General features: G+C 45.9%; 1 protein-coding gene across 3 annotated transcripts in view; it reads right to left on the bottom strand.

Annotated features, from left to right (window-relative positions):
• Positions 1–20,186, bottom strand: part of loxl4 (lysyl oxidase-like 4) — a 132,953-nt gene that overhangs the window by 56,013 nt on the left and 56,754 nt on the right. For all 3 annotated transcript variants that reach the window (XM_048551018.2, XM_048551019.2, XM_059652996.1), the window contains exons 5-6: positions 12,126–12,164; positions 9,420–9,633 (exon numbers count right to left, since the gene is read on the bottom strand). In XM_048551018.2, the coding sequence (XP_048406975.2) occupies positions 9,420–9,633; positions 12,126–12,164 (253 nt within the window). The remainder of the gene's footprint in view (positions 1–9,419; positions 9,634–12,125; positions 12,165–20,186) is intronic.

Below are 20,186 nucleotides of genomic sequence, written 5' to 3'. Positions count from 1 at the left end.
CCGGAGGAAACCCACGCAGACACAGGGAGAATGAGAAATCTCCACACAGACAGTCGCCCGAGGCTGGAATTGAACCTGGGTCCCTGGTGCTAAGGCAGCAGTGCTAACCACAGAGCCAGCCAAAGAAATAACTTGCAATGAAATATATCTCATTGTTATTGCATCTTGCCAGATGCTGCATTTCCGTAGCGCTTTGCTTGTTTCGGGCTGTTTCAAAGCACTTTATAAACATTGCAGTGTTCTGATGTGTATTACCTGTTGTGATATTGGATATACATGCCATGGACTTGCACAGAGTAAGATCTTACAAAGCAACATGATAATTCCCAGATAACAAGCTGTAGAGCTGGGTGAACACAACAGGCCAAGCAGCATCAGAGGAGCAGGAAAGCTGACGTTTCAGGTCTGGACTCTTCTTCGGAAATGGGCATTTCTGTAGAAGGGTCCAGACCCAAAACGCCAGCTTTCCTGCTCCTCTGATGCTGCTTGGCCTGCTGTGCTCATCCAGATTCACACCTTGTTATCTCAGATTCTGTGGCATCTGCAGTTCCTACTATTTCTGAATAATTCCCAGGTAATTGTTTTTCTGATGTTGATTGAAGTGAACATTAGCAGATCACCACAGGGCTTACGGTTGCGTGGATCTTTCACCCTCCCAAGAAATATGTTATATCTGAAAACCAGTACCTCTGACCACGCAGCACTGCCTCAGTACTGTACTGGGAGTAATGACATGGATGTTTTTTCTTCAAGTCTCTGGACAGGGTCTCAAACGAACAACCTTTCCAATCAGATGTGAGAGTCACTGAGCCATGGATGAAACTTATATTTGGGTGGAAAAGGTTTGTGAGCACTGTCTCCCATCAGGCTTTCAGCAGTGCCCAGGATACTGCCTTGAATTCTATTATAGTTCAGAAATAATCACAGCAGAGAAAGTCCATCCAGCCCAGCAAACTTGTGCCAATGTCTACACTCAGCTTAACCTTCCATTCCTCAGTCTCACCTCGGTTTACCCAGCTTACATTCAAACACACTGATGGGATTCTTTTCACTTAATTAAGATAGTGAGTTCACTATTCTCACCACTCCTTGGGGAATAGGGCTCCTCCTGAATTCCCAATTGGATTTCTAAGGGACCTCCTTAACCCTCCACTGCTGATAAGGTTAGGGGAGGCGATGGCCTAGTGGTATTATCGCTGGACGGTTAATCCAGATAACGTTCCAGGGACCCAGGTTTAAATCCTGCCACAGCAGATGGTGGAATTTGAATTCAATGAATTTCTGGAATTAACAATTTAATGATGACCGTGAATCTATTGCCGAGTGTCAGATGGCGGGGGAGATCCCATCTGGTTCACTAACGCCCTTTAGGGAGGGAAACTGCCATCTTACCTGGTCTGGCCTACATGTGACTCCAGGCCCAAAACAATGTGGTTGAATCTTAACTGCCCTCAGGGCAATTAGGGATGGACAATAAATGATGCCCTCATCCCGTGAATGGATAAAGGAAAACAAAAGTACAAACAGCTTCATTGAATCTTTTCTATTGATCTCTTTCTTAATCTCAAAGACATCTCTCAGGTCAACCCTCAATCTTCTCAAAAGAGAGCCTGATCCTGGTCAAAAAGATGTAACCCCGGGTGAGGAGAGATAACTATGGGTGCTGAGTGCCATCCAGAGGACACGTGCCTCATGGGGTGGCACGGTGGCTCAGTGGTTAGCAATGCTGTCTCACAGTGCCAGACACCTGGGTTCGACTCCAGACTCGAATGACTGTCCACATGGAGTTTGCATGTTCTCCCTGTGTTTGTGTGGGTTTGTTCCCACAGTCCAAAGATGTGCAGGGTAGGTGGACTGGCCATGCTAAATTGTCCAAACTGTCCAGGGATATTTAGGTTAGTCATGGGAAATCAGGGGTAAGGGAATGGGTCTGGCTGAGATGCTATTCAGAGAGGCAGTGTGGACTTGTTGGGCCAAATGGCCCATTCCCACACTGTAGGGATTCTATGATTTTTGTCCCCACATGCTACTTTTTCCTTCATACCTGAAGGGATGTGGGCATTGCCAGCAAGGCCAGCATTTGCTGCTGATCCCTACTTGCCCTGGAGCTGAGAGGTGTGCTAGGGCTATTTCAGAGGGCAGTTAAGAGTTGCTGTGGGTCTGGAGTCATGTGCAAGCCAGCCCAGGTAACGATGGCAGGATTACTTTCCCAAAGGACATCAGGGAAGCAGATGGATTTGTCAAACAAAAGGATGGTTAGTTGACACAGTTACCATTTGGTTTGCTGTGGTGCAGTGTTACTGGCCCTCTCTGTGGGCCAAACATTCTGGGCTCAAATCCCACCTGCCCCAGAGGCATAGCTGAGAAGGTTAATTAGAAGTAATTAGAGTATTCCAGGTTTTTAAAACTAGTTTTCGGGATGTGGCTGACATTTATTGCCCATCCCTAATTGCCCTTCAGGAGCTGGTGGCGAGCTGCCCTTCTTGTTATGTAGTAGTACTTGAGCAGTAGCTAGACTTACAGTGCCCTTAGGGAGGGAATTCCATGATTTTGACCGCGCAACAGTGAAGGAACAGCGATAAATTTCCCAGTCAGGATGGTGAGTGGCTTGGTGGGGGATCTTGCCGATAGTGGTGTTCCCATGATTCTGCTATCTTTGTCCTTCTAGACGGAAGTGGACGGGGGTCTGGAAGGTGCTGCCTGAGGAGCTTTGGTGAATTTCTGCAGTGCATCTTGTAGATAGTGCACACTGCTGCTACGGAGCGTCGGTGGTGGAGGGAGTGGATGGTTGTGGATGTGATGCCAAGCAAGCTGCTGCTTTGTCCTGGATGGTGTCAAGCTTCCTGAGTGTTGTTCTAGGTGCACTCATCCAGGCAAGTGGAGATTTGTGAATTGAATTAAAATTCAATTTAAACCCATGACCTCGAACATGGAACTCTGGGCCAGTGACTGTACCACCGAGGTCTCCTCTAAGCTGTGTAACCATTCCTCTGTTTGGTGGCCTGCACACTAGATATCAGGTTGATGGAGGGCTCGATGCTGCACCCAGACCTCAGAGGGCCATACGATTCCCCAAAAACATGAGGCTGAACCGAGATTATCTTTCGCCACTTTGATCAATGGGAGAGTCTAAACAAACAATTTTCCACTCGGTACAGGGGATCCCTTCAATCCCTAAGAATCGGGACAGGGTGGCACGGTGACTGAGTGGTTAGCACTGCTGCGTTATGGTGCCAGGGATTGGGTTTGGTTCCCCTATGGGGCGACTGTCTGTGTGGAGTTTGCACATTCTCCCCGTGTCTTTCCGGGTGCTCCAATTTGCTCCCACAGTATCCAAAGATGTACGGGTTAGGAAGACTGGCCATGCTAAATTGCCCAGAATGTCTAGGGACAAGCAGGCTGGGTGGGTTAGCCATGGGAAATGCAGGGTTAAGGGGATAGAGTATATGGGCGGATGCTCTTCGGAGAGCTAGTGTGGCCTCAATGGGCCGAACAGCCTGCTTGCCCACAGTCTATGATCTTAAGGAGGAGGGAAATCGTCACTCAGCAGGGCTGGCCTCCAGCTGCAGAATTCATTCAGTGACGAGAGCTGCCAAGAAGTGACAGGAGATAATTGGCCAAAAAACAGAAAAAACCCTGTCTCACATTGCTGTAAACATTGCAAGATTAACTCCTGCCCAAAGCTCCACCAAACACCATGGCGATTCAAACCCAAACTCCATGAAATCACAAGAAGCCCTTGGGATTTCCTTGTGATGTGAAATCCAATGCCTTAGACTGGATGTTATTTTTAAATGTGTTTCTTTAAACACAGGAGCAATTTTTGGCTTGGTTTAATGACATGTGGGTAGGCGGCAGCCTGTGTTTCAGACGTGGGACTGTGCACGTTCACACATTCTCCACACAAGCAAGTCTCCGCCCTTGTGCAGATGTGGAAGTGGCCTGAGGGACCATCACTCCCCAGCTCCAATACTGACTACTTGGACAGGGAAGTGTACTACTTGGACAGGGAAGTGTACTATTTGGACAGGGAAGTGCACTATTTGGACAGGGAAGTGTACTACTTGGACAGGGAAGTGCACTATTTGGACAGGGAAGTGTACTACTTGGACAGGGAAGTGTACTATTTGGACAGGGAAGTGTACTACTTGGACAGGGAAGTGTACTATTTGGACAGGGAAGTGCACTATTTGGACAGGGAAGTGTACTACTTGGACAGGGAAGTGTACTACTTGGACAGGGAAGTGCACTATTTGGACAGGGAAGTGCACTATTTGGACAGGGAAGTGTACTACTTGGACAGGGAAGTGTACTACTTGGACAGGGAAGTGTACTACTTGGACAGGGAAGTGTACTACTTGGACAGGGAAGTGCACTATTTGGACAGGGAAGTGTACTACTTGGACAGGGAAGTGTACTACTTGGACAGGGAAGTGTACTACTTGGACAGGGAAGTGCACTATTTGGACAGGGAAGTGCACTATTTGGACAGGGAAGTGTACTACTTGGACAGGGAAGTGTACTACTTGGACAGGGAAGTGTACTACTTGGACAGGGAAGTGCACTATTTGGACAGGGAAGTGCACTATTTGGACCAGGAAGTGTACTACTTGGACAGGGAAGTGCACTATTTGGACAGGGAAGTGTACTACTTGGACAGGGAAGTGCACTATTTGGACAGGGAAGTGCACTATTTGGACCAGGAAGTGCACTACTTGGACAGGGAAGTGCACTATTTGGACAGGGAAGTGTACTACTTGGACAGGGAAGTGTACTACTTGGACAGGGAAGTGTACTACTTGGACAGGGAAGTGTACTACTTGGACAGGGAAGTGTACTACTTGGACAGGGAAGTGCACTATTTGGACAGGGAAGTGTACTATTTGGACAGGGAAGTGTACTATTTGGACAGGGAAGTGTACTATTTGGACAGGGAAGTGCACTATTTGGACAGGGAAGTGTACTATTTGGACAGGGAAGTGTACTACTTGGACAGGGAAGTGTACTATTTGGACAGGGAAGTGCACTATTTGGACAGGGAAGTGCACTATTTGGACAGGGAAGTGTACTATTTGGACAGGGAAGTGCACTACTTGGACAGGGAAGTGTACTACTTGGACAGGGAAGTGTACTACTTGGACAGGGAAGTGTACTATTTGGACAGGGAAGTGTACTATTTGGACAGGGAAGTGCACTATTTGGACAGGGAAGTGTACTATTTGGACAGGGAAGTGTACTACTTGGACAGGGAAGTGTACTACTTGGACAGGGAAGTGTACTACTTGGACAGGGAAGTGTACTATTTGGACAGGGAAGTGTACTACTTGGACAGGGAAGTGTACTACTTGGACAGGGAAGTGTACTATTTGGACAGGGAAGTGTACTACTTGGACAGGGAAGTGTACTACTTGGACAGGGAAGTGCACTACTTGGACAGGGAAGTGCACTATTTGGACAGGGAAGTGTACTACTTGGACAGGGAAGTGTACTACTTGGACAGGGAAGTGTACTATTTGGACAGGGAAGTGTACTACTTGGACAGGGAAGTGTACTATTTGGACAGGGAAGTGTACTACTTGGACAGGGAAGTGCACTACTTGGACAGGGAAGTGTACTATTTGGACAGGGAAGTGTACTACTTGGACAGGGAAGTGTACTATTTGGACAGGGAAGTGTACTACTTGGACAGGGAAGTGTACTACTTGGACAGGGAAGTGTACTACTTGGACAGGGAAGTGCACTATTTGGACAGGGAAGTGTACTACTTGGACAGGGAAGTGTACTACTTGGACAGGGAAGTGCACTACTTGGACAGGGAAGTGTACTACTTGGACAGGGAAGTGTACTATTTGGACAGGGAAGTGTACTATTTGGACAGGGAAGTGCACTACTTGGACAGGGAAGTGTACTATTTGGACAGGGAAGTGTACTACTTGGACAGGGAAGTGTACTACTTGGACAGGGAAGTGCACTATTTGGACCAGGAAGTGCATGACTTGGACAGGGAAGTTGACTAATTGCCCTGTTTCCTTCCTCCAGGGGCCTGTGTCCTTTCACCTTCTACTCAGTTTGCAATGCCACTTAGAACAGTCTCTGGGAAGAGGGACTGTCGGAGCTGGGATTACTTCCAAAGCTAAGGAGGTAACGAGGAAGGAGGCGTCAGATTGTGAGTGCAGAACAAAGAGAGGGCAAGTCTGAAATCCAACATGATGGCATGTCAAAGAAAGGGAATGGAAGGAAAAGTGAGAACAACATAATTTGTGGTCAAGACTTTCCATTTGGAGCTGGAGCACTGATATCGGGTTCAGACATGAATCACCAACCCACATTGTCTGCACAGTTGTGACTCTATACTATCCTACTCATAATCTTGGCAAGCTCCCAAAGCCATTCAGCCAATGAGAGGCTCTTTAGCATGAAAGGTGTTACAAACTGCAGTGCGAGTAAGACACAGGGCGACAGGACACCTCTCCCTTGAAGCACCCACACAAACATACTGGTGAATCCAGTTCTGGGGACACAGGTTCAAATCCTGCACAGCAGATGGTGGAATGTAAACTCAATTTAAAAAATCTGGAATTGATGGCCTACTAATGACCATACTTCCATTGTCAATTATGAGGAAAGACCCATCTGGTTCACTAATGCCCTTTATGGAAGGAAACTGCCATCCTTCCCTGGTCTTGTCTGCATGTGACTCCAGACCCACAGCAAAGTGACAGATTCTTAATTGCCCTCCGGGCAATTAGGGATAGGCAATAAATGCTACCTAGTCAGCAATGCCCTCATCCCCATAAATAAATAAAGAATCTTTCAAATGAGGGGCACAATGAGGCCACTCTGCCCCTCCATTCTGCTCTCCATTTAATCTGGATTTAATATCAACACCACATTCCTGCTTACTGCTGATAACCTTTCCACCCCCCAGCACCCCACTCCCCATAACAAAACTCTAAATCAAGGGCTACAGGGAGAGTGCAGGGAAGTGGAGTTGAAATGCTCATCAGCCATGATTAAATGGTGGAGTGGACTCGATGGGGCGAATGGCCTTACTTCCACTCCTATGACTTATGGTCTTATAAACCTTTCACCCCCCCCATCACAAAAATACATCTACCCCCACCATAAAACATTTCAAAGGCTCAGTTTCCACTGACTCTGAGGATTGAGAGTCTTTGGAAAGATCTTCCTCGAGAGGAAACATTTCTCTCGTCTTTGACGTGAATCGATGATTCCTGATTTTGAAACAGTCACTTTCTGATTCTAGATTTTCCAACAAGAGAAGCACTCGTTCCATGTCAATCCCTGTCATGACTCTTCAGTTTCTTTGGAGCAAACCACCCCTTAAATACTTAACCCCAGTAAATACAAGTCAAACTTTTCCAACCTTTCCTTACAAATCAACCCACCCAGTCCAGGTATTAATCCAGTTAACCTTCTCTGAACTGTCTCTGGAATATTAACTCCGACCAGGCAATGGCCTGGTGTATAATCACCAGCCTCTATGTCCAGAGACCCAGCTCGTCTGGTGAGGAAAAAAAATAGAAACTGCTGGAAAAGCTCAGCGGGCCTGGCAGCAACTGTGGAAAGAAATCAGAGCTATCCTTTCAGGTCGAGTGACCCTGTTCTGTGGGCCCGGATTCAAATCCTGCCACAGTAGGTGGGGGAATGTGAATTCGATAAAGAATCTGGAATTAAGAGTCCAATGATGACCATTGTTGGTTCTCGGAAAAAACCATTTTGTTCATTGATGTCCTTTAGGGAAGGAAACTGCCATCTTCATCTGGTTTGCCCTACATGTGACTCCAGACCAACAGCAACGTGGGTTGACTCTTAAATACCCTCAGGACAATTAGGGATGGGCAATAAATACTGGTGTAGGCTGTAGCACCCGCAGTCCGTGAATAAATTTTTTTTAAAAACCCTGCCTCAAATTTGGACATCGCTGCTGTACGCATATTCCAGCCTCTCAGCTATCTTAAAATATTCTAAATCATAGTACAGGGCCCCCGTTGGATGGGGAAAGGGCAGCAGGGCCAGGTGTAAGTGCAGAGGCAAAAAAGTTCCTGGAGTGTAGATACAGTCGGTCTATCTCATTGACAGAATAAAAGCAAAACGTCGATACTGGGAATCTGGAAGAAACATCGAGAATGCTGCAGAAACGCAGCAGGTCTGGCAGCGTTGCGGAGAGAGAAGCACAGTTAATATTTCGAGCTCAGTATGACTCCTCTTCCTAATTGTGTTTGTTGCCCCCTCGCTAATCTGCTCAAGGCATCTACCACACCCTTGACAGTGCCCAAAGCCTCCTGGGTAATTCCTTCATGTTAACTTTACCAAGCTAATTGGTCCCCCAGGGTTGTACGGGGGGGGGGGGGGGGGGCACTTCATGCTGTATCTGCACTTCCCGAAAATGGCTCATGGATGGCATGGTCTTGGAAAACTGGTGACTTGGCAGCTCAAAGTAACCCACTCGCATGGAACACTCCCACTCCCACACCGGCCCCACGTCTCTGCTTTGCATGTGCTGACCTCACAGTGTGTGCTACTGAGGTCAAAGTAACTTTCCCCCAAAAGGGAGAGGTATTTCTCAAATAGGGTTTCCAGCGAAGCCAGATTGCAGGTTAGCTGATGAGGAACTGATGGGTATTTGATTGGGAAGACAGTTCACAGCTTTAAGGGACAGAGGTAAATTACAAAGCCGGAGATTCAGTGCACCTAGGAGCTGAAATAGCCTTGACTCTGAGTGGTTGGATTTCCCAACGGAACTTAAAGGGATGGGACAGGTTCACAGCTAAACACTGCAACTGTTCTCCACTGGCTCAGCAACACCTGAAGATCAAATCCCTTCCATGCGAGCAGTAGGAGAGAGATCCAGTGTGTGAACAGAACCATCCCCTTTCCCCCAGTACACAGAGGCTATGCTCATGAGCAATGCCACAGAGGATAGGGGCGGCAAGGTGGCTCAGTGGTTAGCACTGCAGCCGCACGGCACGAGAGACTTGAGTTCGATTCCAGCCTCGGGCAACTTGTCTGTGTGGAGTTTGCACATTCTCCCTGTGTCTGTGTGGGTTTCCTCTGGGTGCTCTGGTTTCCTCCCACAATCCAAAGATGTGAAAGTTAGGTGGATTGGCCATTCTAAATTGCCCCATTGTGTCCAGGGATATGCAGGTTAGGGTGGATTGACTGTGCTAAACTGTCTATAATGTCCAGGGATGTGCAGGGTAGGGTGGCTTGGTCTTTGGGAAAAGCAGGGTTTCAGGGACAGGGTACGGGAGTGGGTCTGGGTGGGACGTTCTTTGGCGGATCAGTGTGAACTCAATGGGCCAAATGGCCTGCTTTCACACTGTAGGGATTCTATTCTATGATTCTGTGATCTTTCAGTTATCTATTCATTCAATTTGATGGCTTTTCTGGTATACCTCAGCCTGATAGGCCTTCCTGAAGCGATTCCCAGTTCCTTGCGTGAAAGCCGGTCCTGCCACACAGCTGATCACTGCGTGCATGCCATTCTCGCAGGGGTGCAGTCTCTTCCCAGCAGATACCCGGATGGTGCACTGGGAGAGATGGGATTCATTGCCGTTGCATGTCACCTTGTGGATCCAGAAGCTCTTCTTCCTGGTGGCTGAGGAGAGCCTTTTGAAGGTAGAAACAGAAACAGAGAATGATAAATCTGGCCGCTACTTTCTGCAACTGAATTACAGCCAATCTGACTGTGTGTATCCATCTTTATCCTGGGACAGACAGCCCATGTGTTTTTCAAAATGGTGCGAACCACTCGTTACCCCAATACAGGAACCTTAAACTGCTTAATCCATTTTGGCATTCCCTTGATTTCTTTGGATTCCATTCAGAACACCTTGTAATGGGACATACTCTAGCTCCAAGTGGATGTTAAAATGTTAAAAACTCTTCTATCAGGGGTGAGGGAGGGAAATCAGCCCTGCTTAACTTGCCCTCCCACAAGCCACACCTCAGTTCCTGGGAACTTACACCAATCGGCATGGTGACAAAGCGATAGCTCAAGGCCCGCACTGTGTCACCTGTTTAAAAGAAAGGGGGCTTCCCTCTGTTTCTCAGATGGGAACCCACATCCCCCTTGAGACACGATACCAAGTCATGGCAATGTTATCTGTCTGGTCTGGCTCAGACTCGGCATTGTGGGAGTTGCCTGCTGCATTTAGCTTCAGCGTAGCTACAAGTAACGGCCTTCAGCAAGGGTCCTGAGCATCTGCTGAGCGGGGCTGAGACAGATCCATTTTTAGACAAGAAGGCAATCGAAGGTTCATGGAGAAAAGGCAGGAAAGTGGAGTTAGGCTTGTCAAATAAGGGTGGAGGTAGCAATTACGAGGGGTTTTAAAGGGAGCGGAGGTAGATACAGGGGAGACGTCAGAGGTAGGTTCCTCCAGCTTATCAGCATGGACAGGATTGGGGGACAATATGTGACACGTGTATAAAATACATGTAATATCTAGCACCAGCAGGGTTACCAAGCAGAGGCTAAAGATTAGTTTATCAGGGCCGTACTGTGAGCAATTCCCAAGACAAAAAATGAAAAGCATTGGAATTTTCTTTATTTTAAACATTTTTCATTTCGAATTGGAAAATGCAAAGGGGTTGGTGAAGGGAATAAGTAACTAATGGTCAAGAATAGTCCAGTTTTTGGTTATTTGTTGGTGAGGACAAGGCGAGCATTTATTGCTCAGCCCCATCACTTTCTCTTGGGAAGGTGGTAGAGAGCTACTTCTTTGGCTACCACAGTCCTTAAGAGGTAAGGATACCCACAGTGCTGTCAGCGAAGGCATTTCCAGGGTTTTGGCCCTGTGACACTGAAGGAATGGCAATATATTTCCAAGCCTGGACTAGGTGGACCTAGAGAAGATATTTCCACCAGCAGGAGAGACTAGGACCAAAGGTCACAGCCTCAAAGTGAAGGGACGACCTTATAGAACTGAAATGAGGAATTTCTGCAGCCAGAGAGTGGGGAATCTGTGGGACACACTGTTGCAGAGGACTGTGGAGGCCAAGTCATCGAGTGCACTCAAGACAGAGATATATGGAAGTTCAAGGAAATCAAGGATTATGGGGAGAAGGCATGACAATGGAATTGAGAAACATTTTTGGTACCACAGAATGGCTGAGCGGACCTGATGGGCCGTGTGGCCTAATTCTGCTCCTATCTCTTATGGCCTTACGTCAGGACGGTGAGTGGCTTGTAGGGGAACTTGCTGTGGACAGTACTCCTTTGTACCTGCTGCCCTCGTCATTCTAGATGATAGAAGGTGCTGTCAAAGGAGGCTCAGCTAGTGGTTTAGTTACACCATACAGTCCTGTGCTGCGACAGGAAAGAGCACACATCTCACAACTCCTAGGTAAGAAGTATCCCTGGCTTAAGGCTGAGTGATAATGGGAACTGCAGATGCTGGAGAATTCCAAGATAATAAAATGTGAGGCTGGATGAACACAGCAGGCCAAGCAGCATCTCAGGAGCACAAAGGCTGACGTTTCGGGCCTAGACCCTTCATCAGAGCATTAAGGCTGAAGGTCACCAGCACATTCAGGAACTGAGATATTTCCCAAATCAACTTGTTCCGAGATGTTGTTACACCTCTGGAGGAGGTGGGACCTGAGTCTCCCGATCTAGCGGCAGGGACACTACCACTACGCCACAAGAACCCTCCAGCAGTAGATAGCATTCTTTTTAACAACTTAATTTCTAATCAACCTGCTCAGCAATGTTATCATAAACTCAGCCGCCCTGCTCAAGGAGTAAGGACACTGCCACAGCACAACACAGCCCCTTCCAGTAGAAGATGAAATAGCAGCAGCTAACAGGAAGCGCTCTTCATAAATATTTTTCCAATTAAAGTAATTAGTCTTTAAATAGTTAGCACCGTCATGTTATTAGCAAGTAATAAACTCTGTCCTATGCTCTGAACTTTTAGCATTTATATGCAGCTTAATGAAAGCCTTCTGTTTCATGACAAGGTTTAAAAAAAGCAGTTGGTTTGGCTGTTGAAATACTAAATTAATTTGCCATGTAAGGAGGTCATAGAGAGGGCACTGAGGCTAGCTGCTGTTGACAGCATAATATTTGATGCACCTTTGAAAAGCCTAGTAATCATTACCTGGCTTTGGGATTCTTCATCTTTTGATCCCACAGCTTCCTGTATGAAAAGAATGCAAAAGATTAATATATTAAGGGGGAGCATTGATATGAAGCGTTAGAGTCAGACACATGATCAATAGGGGATATAAGCCACCCTATTTTTATCTACACACAGGATTAGGAGCTGTTTTAATTTCACGAATAAAGCTTTTGCTTTCGTTGCATTTGTGAATGTCTTGTGCGTTTGTCTTGTAGCCAAAAATACGAAATGAGTCAAGTTGTTCATTCCCACAATTCTACTGAATGGTATTTAGCCAGGGCTGGAGTTTGCTCAAGCAAGTAAATTGGCATTGATAGGAAGGAGCGATGAACAAGGGGTCTATGGTCTGCCAGGTAAAAAGGTCACCAACATCACAGGTAAACATGACAACAAATAGTTAAGGTATTTAATCAATGCAAGAGACACTGTGCTGACTAAAGCCATGTAAATGTATTAAGGCATCATTCAATCAGCTGCCAGATGGGACACATGGAATTCATTGACGGGATCTGCGTGTCATTGGCTGGGTCAACATTTATCACGCATCCCTAGTTACCCTCGAGAAGGTGATGGTGAGCTGCCTTCTTGAATTGCTGCAGTCCATGCAGTTTACGTTACCCCTATGATGCAGTTAGGGAGGGAATTCCAGGACTTTGACCCAGCAACAGTGAAGGAACAATGATATACTTGTCAGTCGGGGTGGCGAGTGGCTTGGAGGGGAACTTGAGGGTAGTGGTGTTCCCATATGACTGCCGTCCTTGTGGCGGAGAGATGGTTGATTCTGGAGCTAGTTAATTTAGCATTTATTATAATTTAAATATTTATTACAATTTGTTATAATTTAAATGTTATAAGTTAGTATTTATTTCATAGCATGACAACCGATTGAGATGTTGTATCAATTCTCATTTAAGCTCAGAGCTTCTTGTGACTGACACAACACAGTGTGGAGCTGGAGGAACACAGCAGGTCAGGCAGCATTAGAGGAGCAGGAAAGTTAACGTTTCAGGTGGGGACCAGATCCACACACTACCCTATTCCTGTAATCCCGCGTTTCATATGGCTATTCCAACTAGCCTGCACATCTTTGAACATTATGGGGAATTTAGCATGACCAATCCAGCTAACCAGCATATCTTTGGACTGTGGGAGGAAACCGGAGCACTTGCGGAAAACAGCACAGACACCGGTCCCATACCAGACACTCTGACCAGGGTCCAGACCTGAAACGTCAGCCTTCCTGCTCCTCTGATGCTGCCTGGCCTGCTGTGTTCCTCCAGCTCCACGCTGTGTATTCTCTAGCTCTAGCATCTGCTGTTCTTGCTATGTCTGAGTGATTTACTTGTGACTGAGTCATGTTTACAAACCCATACAGGGATGGGAATGGGAGGGAGAATTTTGTTTGCCAATATGTTAGAACGTAACAGCGGAGTATGGATGCTATTGGCGAGTAATCCAAAAGCTTAAACTCACAATCTAAAGAACGCGGGTTCAGTGCCACTGGAAAGTGCATGTTTACAGATATCATTTGAACACAGAGCTGGTCTGGGTCCATATCCTATGACTTCCTTTCAGTCTTTCATGGGACATAGACAACACTGGTAAAGCCAACAATTAATACAATACCTTGATTGCCCTAGAGATGGTGGTAATCATAGAATCTCTACAGTGTGGAAGCAGGCCATTCAGCCCATTGAGTCCACACCAACCCTCCAACAAGCATCCTTCTCAGACCCACACCCTGCCCTATCTCTGTAACCCTGCATTTCCCATGGGTAACCAACCTAGACTGCAGATCTTTGAACACTATGTATAATTTAGCGCAGCCAATCCACCTAACCTGCACATCTTTGGACTGTGGGAGGAAACTGGAGCATCCGGAGGAAACCCGCACAGACACGGGGAGAATGTACAAACTGCACACTGACAGTCGCCTGAGGCTGGGATTGATGCCATTCTTACAACTTGAGATTCTCGTCCATTCTCAGCTTCCTGTAGTTCAGCAAGATATCAGGGAACACTGAGATTCATCTGGCATCTGCAGGGTAAATCCTAGAATTACCACACATGTGACAAGGGGCAAAAACTGACCAAAGGAATCTCTACACATTCATTTGGACATGCATCTCTCAAAGCACCTGAATGGTTAGAGCAGAACTGTATCCCTTCAAAAGGCTATTGATGTTTATTACTGCTTCAAGTAACTATTTTTGACTGCTAACTGAGAAACGCTGGAGCCAATATCTTTGCTTTTCAGTTAGAAGCAAAAACAAGAAGCTGTCACTTTGAAGATATGCATTGCTCTAATTCTTTCCTTGAATAATTTAATAATAGTTTCCAACTCCAAAGAAGTCAGAAGCTGCTGCCAGAAAATGTAATTATTTATGATATGTTACAACTGTGCTAAAGATTGGTCTTTAGATGCTTTTTCAGACACGTAAAAGAGAAAAGGTTAGGGAACGGAAATATTTTGTACTCTGGGTTAGACTGGCTAGGTTTGAGTCGGATCAGCAAAGCAGCAAACAATTGCATTCACGTAGCTCGTTCAGCATAGTAAGGGACTTCACAGGCAAACATTCAGACACATTTGTATTTGCTGTATTGAGAAGGTGGGACAGCAAGAGAGAGCGAGAGACATGGAGGGGCAGAGAGCTTCAGTCGAGGAATTCCTGAGCTCTGAGCCCCATTAACTGAAGATACAGCCGCCAATGTTGAATACAGGAAGTCGAGGATGGACGAGGATCCCCAGAGAGTTTTCTGAGCATTCCTGGGCTGGAAGAGGTTGGAGTAATAGGGACGTTATGAATGGGTTTATCAAGGAGGTGAACATTTTAGTCAGTCCAGAATTAGGGGCACTGGTTTTAAAATTGAAAGTTGCCCCTTCAGCACCAGGATGGGGAGAACTTAATTTTTCTCTCAGAAGGGTGTGAAACTTTGGAACTCACTGCATTGGAAGGCAGTGGAGACTGGGTCATTGAGTATTTTAAAGGCAGTGGTAGGTGGATTCGTTTAAGACAAGAGAATCAAAGATTTTTAGGATTGATGAGGAGGTGGAATTCGAAACACAAACAGTTAAGCCAAGAAAATAGTGAACGGTGGAGCAGACTCAAGGGGCTTCCCCTAATTAGTAAATTCAGTGTTGATGATCCAACATCAGTTGGCAAACACACAAGTGGCAGGATTTAGTACAAGTACCTTTATTTCAATATCTGTTATTGTTTTTCCACATCAAGTAACGATAGTGAGGATTTTCCCAGTTTCTGCTAAAGTGTTATATTAAGTGACGTCCAAAGAATATAGATCAGCATAGCACAGCACGATGTTGTGCTGACCCTTTCCCTTAAACCTAAGGTCTATCTAACCTCCGCTCCTACCTTATACTATCCTCCATATGCCTATCTAATAACCACTTAAATGCCCCTAATGAGGCCCACTCCACTACCCTCTCCGGTAATGCCTTCCACGTCCAGAACACTATCTGAGTAAAGAGTCTACCTCTGACGTCTCCCCTGTATCTAACTCCACTCACTTTAAGATTATGCCCTCTCGTAAAAGCTACCTCCACCCTCGGAAAAAGTTTCTGACTGTCCACTCTATCTATAGCTCTGATCATTTTGTAAACCTCTATCAAGTCACCTCTCATCCTTCATCGTTCTAAAGAGAAAAGTCCTAGCTCTCTCAACCTTTCCTTGTAAGACCTTCCCTCCATTCCAGGCAACATCCTGGTAAATCTCCTCTGCACCTTTTCCAACACTTCCACATCTTTTCTGTAATGAGGTGACCAGAACTGGACACAATTCTGCAGAGATAATGGGAAGTGCAGATGCTGGAGATTCCAAGATAATAAAATGTGGGGCTGGATGAACACAGCAGGCCAAGCAGCATCTCAGGAGCACAAAAGCTGACATTTCGGGCCTAGACCCTTCATCCCCCTCTCTGATGAAGGGTCTAGGCCCGAAACGTCAGCTTTTGTGCTCCTGAGATGCTGCTTGGCCTGCTGTGTTCATCCAGCCTCACATTTTATTATCTTACAATTCTGCAGATGTGGCCGAACCAGGCTTTTGTTTAGCTGCAGCATAACTTCATGCCTCTTGAACTCAATCCCTCTGTTAATGAAAGCTAAGTCCAGTCTGCCATGACTTAGAATAACTTGTCTCGTGTGACCTCTCACCTGACATCTCATTCGTTAACAACCAGCCTCTTGGGCACCATTTCCTGGGGCATCAGATAGCTGCATGAATTAGAAGTGTTAACCATTGCCAGGACCTTCTGCCTTCACGCTGCATATTTAACGTCCATCTGCGCACCCTCCTACAACACAGCAAGCCAGCAGCTTGCCCTCACCACGGTGCCGACCACTATTACTGAACACACGGCACAGAGGAAAGGAAAGCTTGATCAGCACCTCCCAGACTGGGAGCCAGAGGTAGGTGGGGTGGTGGAGAGGACAGGATCCTTTTTCCCAGCTGTTTTCCAACATGGCTGGTCCTTTCCCATTCCTTTGAGGCTTGATCATATTGCAAGTTCAAAGGATGGTATTTGGATATAGGAACAATCTGATGCAAACAGTGTGTAGGGCTATGAAGTTGGAGCAAAGGAGGAGGCCACTTTAGTCCCTTGAGCCAGTGATGAAATCTAAAAGGTGCCAGTGAGGCTTCTAACCAATTATCCCACTGACCTTTCTTTACCTCTTGTGCGCACAAGACCATGCAAATGTTCCCTGTGCATATGGCAGGTGAGATACAGTCTCTTCTCTCTCTCTCTCTCTCTCTCGCCCAGCACCACCTATTGGAAACACTGGGTCAGGGGTCCATTCACTCCCTTCCCAACAATTTACTTGTGTCACAGCTGAACTCTACAAACTATAGACAATGCTGGCTTTGTGCACAATGCTTCCTGAGGTCAAATCACCCCAGCACTCTTGCAGTTTCTGCATGGAGAACGGGCACTTAAGACGAGACAAAGGTGAGCTGGTTGCTACACTCCTGAGGCCAAGAGAGAGTCAGCCCTTCTGAGACATATGGGACTCTCAAGAGATGCAGAGTCAAGGTAAGTAAATGGGGTTGAGGACAAGCTGGACCAAGTCTCCTTCTGTTCCTAACAACAACAACTTCAATGTGGAAAAAAAACACTGCACTCCAACACAGCACTGCTCCCTAGCACCGCGGCGACACAAACAGCAAGTTAAACGATATAACATGAGCTGAATCAAGTATAACTGAACGGAGCCATTTGTTTGCATTCAATAGTGAAACTAAAGCTTCAATCTGTCGCCATTAATTCAGACTTCAATACTGAGAACCTGCCCAGTTATTCTCAAAGGAGCTGGCTGTGATATTTATGGATCATGACGTGGTTTCTTTGATCAAACACATGATATCTGATCTAAGTGCTGCCCTAGATGTTAGTTCCTGTAACAAGAACTGAGTTCTTGTTGAGACAGATATCTTGAACTTTATTAATAATGCTATTTGTTATGATATTTCAGACGTACACACAGTCTGGCTTCTGTGCTTACTGACTGTTACCGGTAAATGAAATAATTACAGCTGTCTGATTAAACATTCCATTCCTCTGAACAGGGGATGAATGAGAGCAGGATTTGGGCTGGGGCTGGGGTCACTGTGCTTTGTCTGGGGCTTGGGCTCGCTCTGCTTTGTCCAGGAGTAGTGGGCAGGCCAGGAGCACCATTAGAGCCTGTGATTTCTATCCCTAGCGCTTTTTAAATGTACAAATAACACAACAGACTAAATAGGTATTTGCCACAGGATCTGCTCTACATCACTTGGTAACAGCAACTCTGACCTTACAGAGCCATGAACAATGTTTCTGTTTGCAAATTAATTCGCACAGGCCAGAGATTTTAACCGTAATGTCCGATGTGATTTTGGAGGTTTTCTCTGAAATGTAAGCCAGGCTTCAGCACAAGAAGCACCAGTCATTCTCCCTCAGTTTAAAATAGCACCAGATGGAAAAGGCTTTCTTAAAAAGCTGTATAGAAACCTGAGGCTGCCAGTTTCCAATGCTGACCATCAGCAGTTCGATGACTAAAACAAAATACATCCTTGCCAGGTCAAAGTGAAAAATGAAGATTATTGGAGTCTGGTGAAATATCCTACTGTTTCAATTCTGATCCACCTCAGCTAAGGCCTGTAAAGGGTTAGCTTTCACTTGGCCAAAGCAACTTGGCACAGGAGTGGGCCATTCAGACCCTTGAGCCTGTCCCACTATTCAATGAAATCACTGCTGATCTATGGCCTAATTCCTACATTTGGCCCATATCCCTTAATACGTTTGCCTCACAAAAATCCATCCATCTCAGATTAAAAACTAACAACTGGTACATCAAGCACAGCTGTTTGTGGAAGAGAGTTCCAAAGCTCTCCCACCCTTTGCGTTTTGAAGTGTTTCCTAACATCGCTCCTGTACGGTCAGGCTCTAATTCTCAGACTATGTCCCTGAGTTGTAGAACCCCAGACAGTGGGAATAGTTAACCTTTAACTACCTTGGCTTTTCTTGTTAATATCTTGAAAACGCTAATCAAATCACCTCTTAACCTTCTAAATGCTGCAGGAAACAGTCCTAATGTGTATAATCTCTCCTATTAACTGAGGTTCAGGTCTCATTCCTGCAAACCTACATTGTACTTCCTCCAAGGTTGATCTATCCTTCTGAAGGTGTGCTGCCCAGATCTGTGGTTAGTACTCCAAGTAGGGTCTACCCAGGATTTTGTACAATACCTTCTGCATCCTTTTTCTCCAGTTTGAACTTTCTAACCTATTTCTTTATTTTTCTATTTGTGTTCCTAAGGGTTTGTACTTTGGTATTTTATACCTAAGATGTTGCTGAGAATGGCGATATTTAACAATTATCACTGTACTCCTGTACTTGAGTACACATGACAATAAAATCTAAATCTAAATCTGAGCTCCCGTTACAATGCCTGATTGGCATTCAGAGCCAAGGACTCAGATGCCACACTAGCTGAGCTGTACACATGAATGCAGGCATTTAATAATCATAGTGATATTTCGAAACACTCATAAATAAACTCTATTGCACTTCTATAAACTATAGCTATCTTTGCACTGCCTTGAGATACATGAAACAAACAACACCCAGAGGAACACAGTAAATATACTGGAATTACCAGGCGTTATTACTACAAGCGAGATTTCATTATTTTTGCCTATTCTGTTTTTTTTTTCAATTAATTCTCCCTGTCAGTAGCTGAGATTGTAGTGATTAGAAGCTAATAAGCATTAAGAAAAATAAACAGGGCTGCAAGTTACTGCTGGTAAAAATAAGATGTTTGATTACACTGCAAGTAGCAACACCAATATATTGAATTATTTCATTTAGTTTGAAGCACTTTCTCTACAACTCACCTCTTGAGTCCCCAAAGACTGTTCACCACCAACAAGGCACACGTCAGGAGTGGGATGGAATACTCCCCACTTGCCTGGATGGGTTCATCCCCAACAACACTCGAGAAGCTTGACACCATCCAGGACAATGCAGCTGCTTGATTGGCACCACATCCACAAACATCCATTCACTCCACCACAGCCGTGTGTACTATCTACAAGATGCACTGCAGAAGTTCATCAAAGCTTCTTGGACAGCACCTTCCAAACACACAACCACTTCCATCTCGAAGGGGAAGCGCAGCAGATACATGAGAACGCCACCATCTGCAAGTTCCCCTCCAAGCCACTCATATTGGGACAGCAGGGTGGCTCACTGGTTAGCACTGCTGCCTCACAGCACAAGGGACCCAGATTCTATTCCAGCCTTGCATGCTGTCTGTGTGGAGTTTGCACATTCTCCCCATGTCTGCATGGGTTTCCTCTGGGTGCTCCAGTTTTCTCCCACAGTGACAAAGATGTACACGTTAGATGAATTGGCCATGCTAAATTGCCCGTAGTGTCCAGGGATGTGCAGGCTAGGTGGGTTAGCCATTGGAATAGTGGGGTTACAGGGTAGGCGGTTGGGGTCTAGGTAGGATGCTCTTCAGTGGGTCAGTGTGGACTTGATGGG

Source organism: Stegostoma tigrinum, chromosome 20 (genome assembly GCF_030684315.1).
Source record: "Stegostoma tigrinum isolate sSteTig4 chromosome 20, sSteTig4.hap1, whole genome shotgun sequence".
Lineage (NCBI taxonomy): Eukaryota > Metazoa > Chordata > Chondrichthyes > Orectolobiformes > Stegostomatidae > Stegostoma > Stegostoma tigrinum.
The sequence above is the reverse complement of the archived record's forward strand: the minus strand, read 5'-3'. Positions and strand labels throughout refer to the sequence as shown.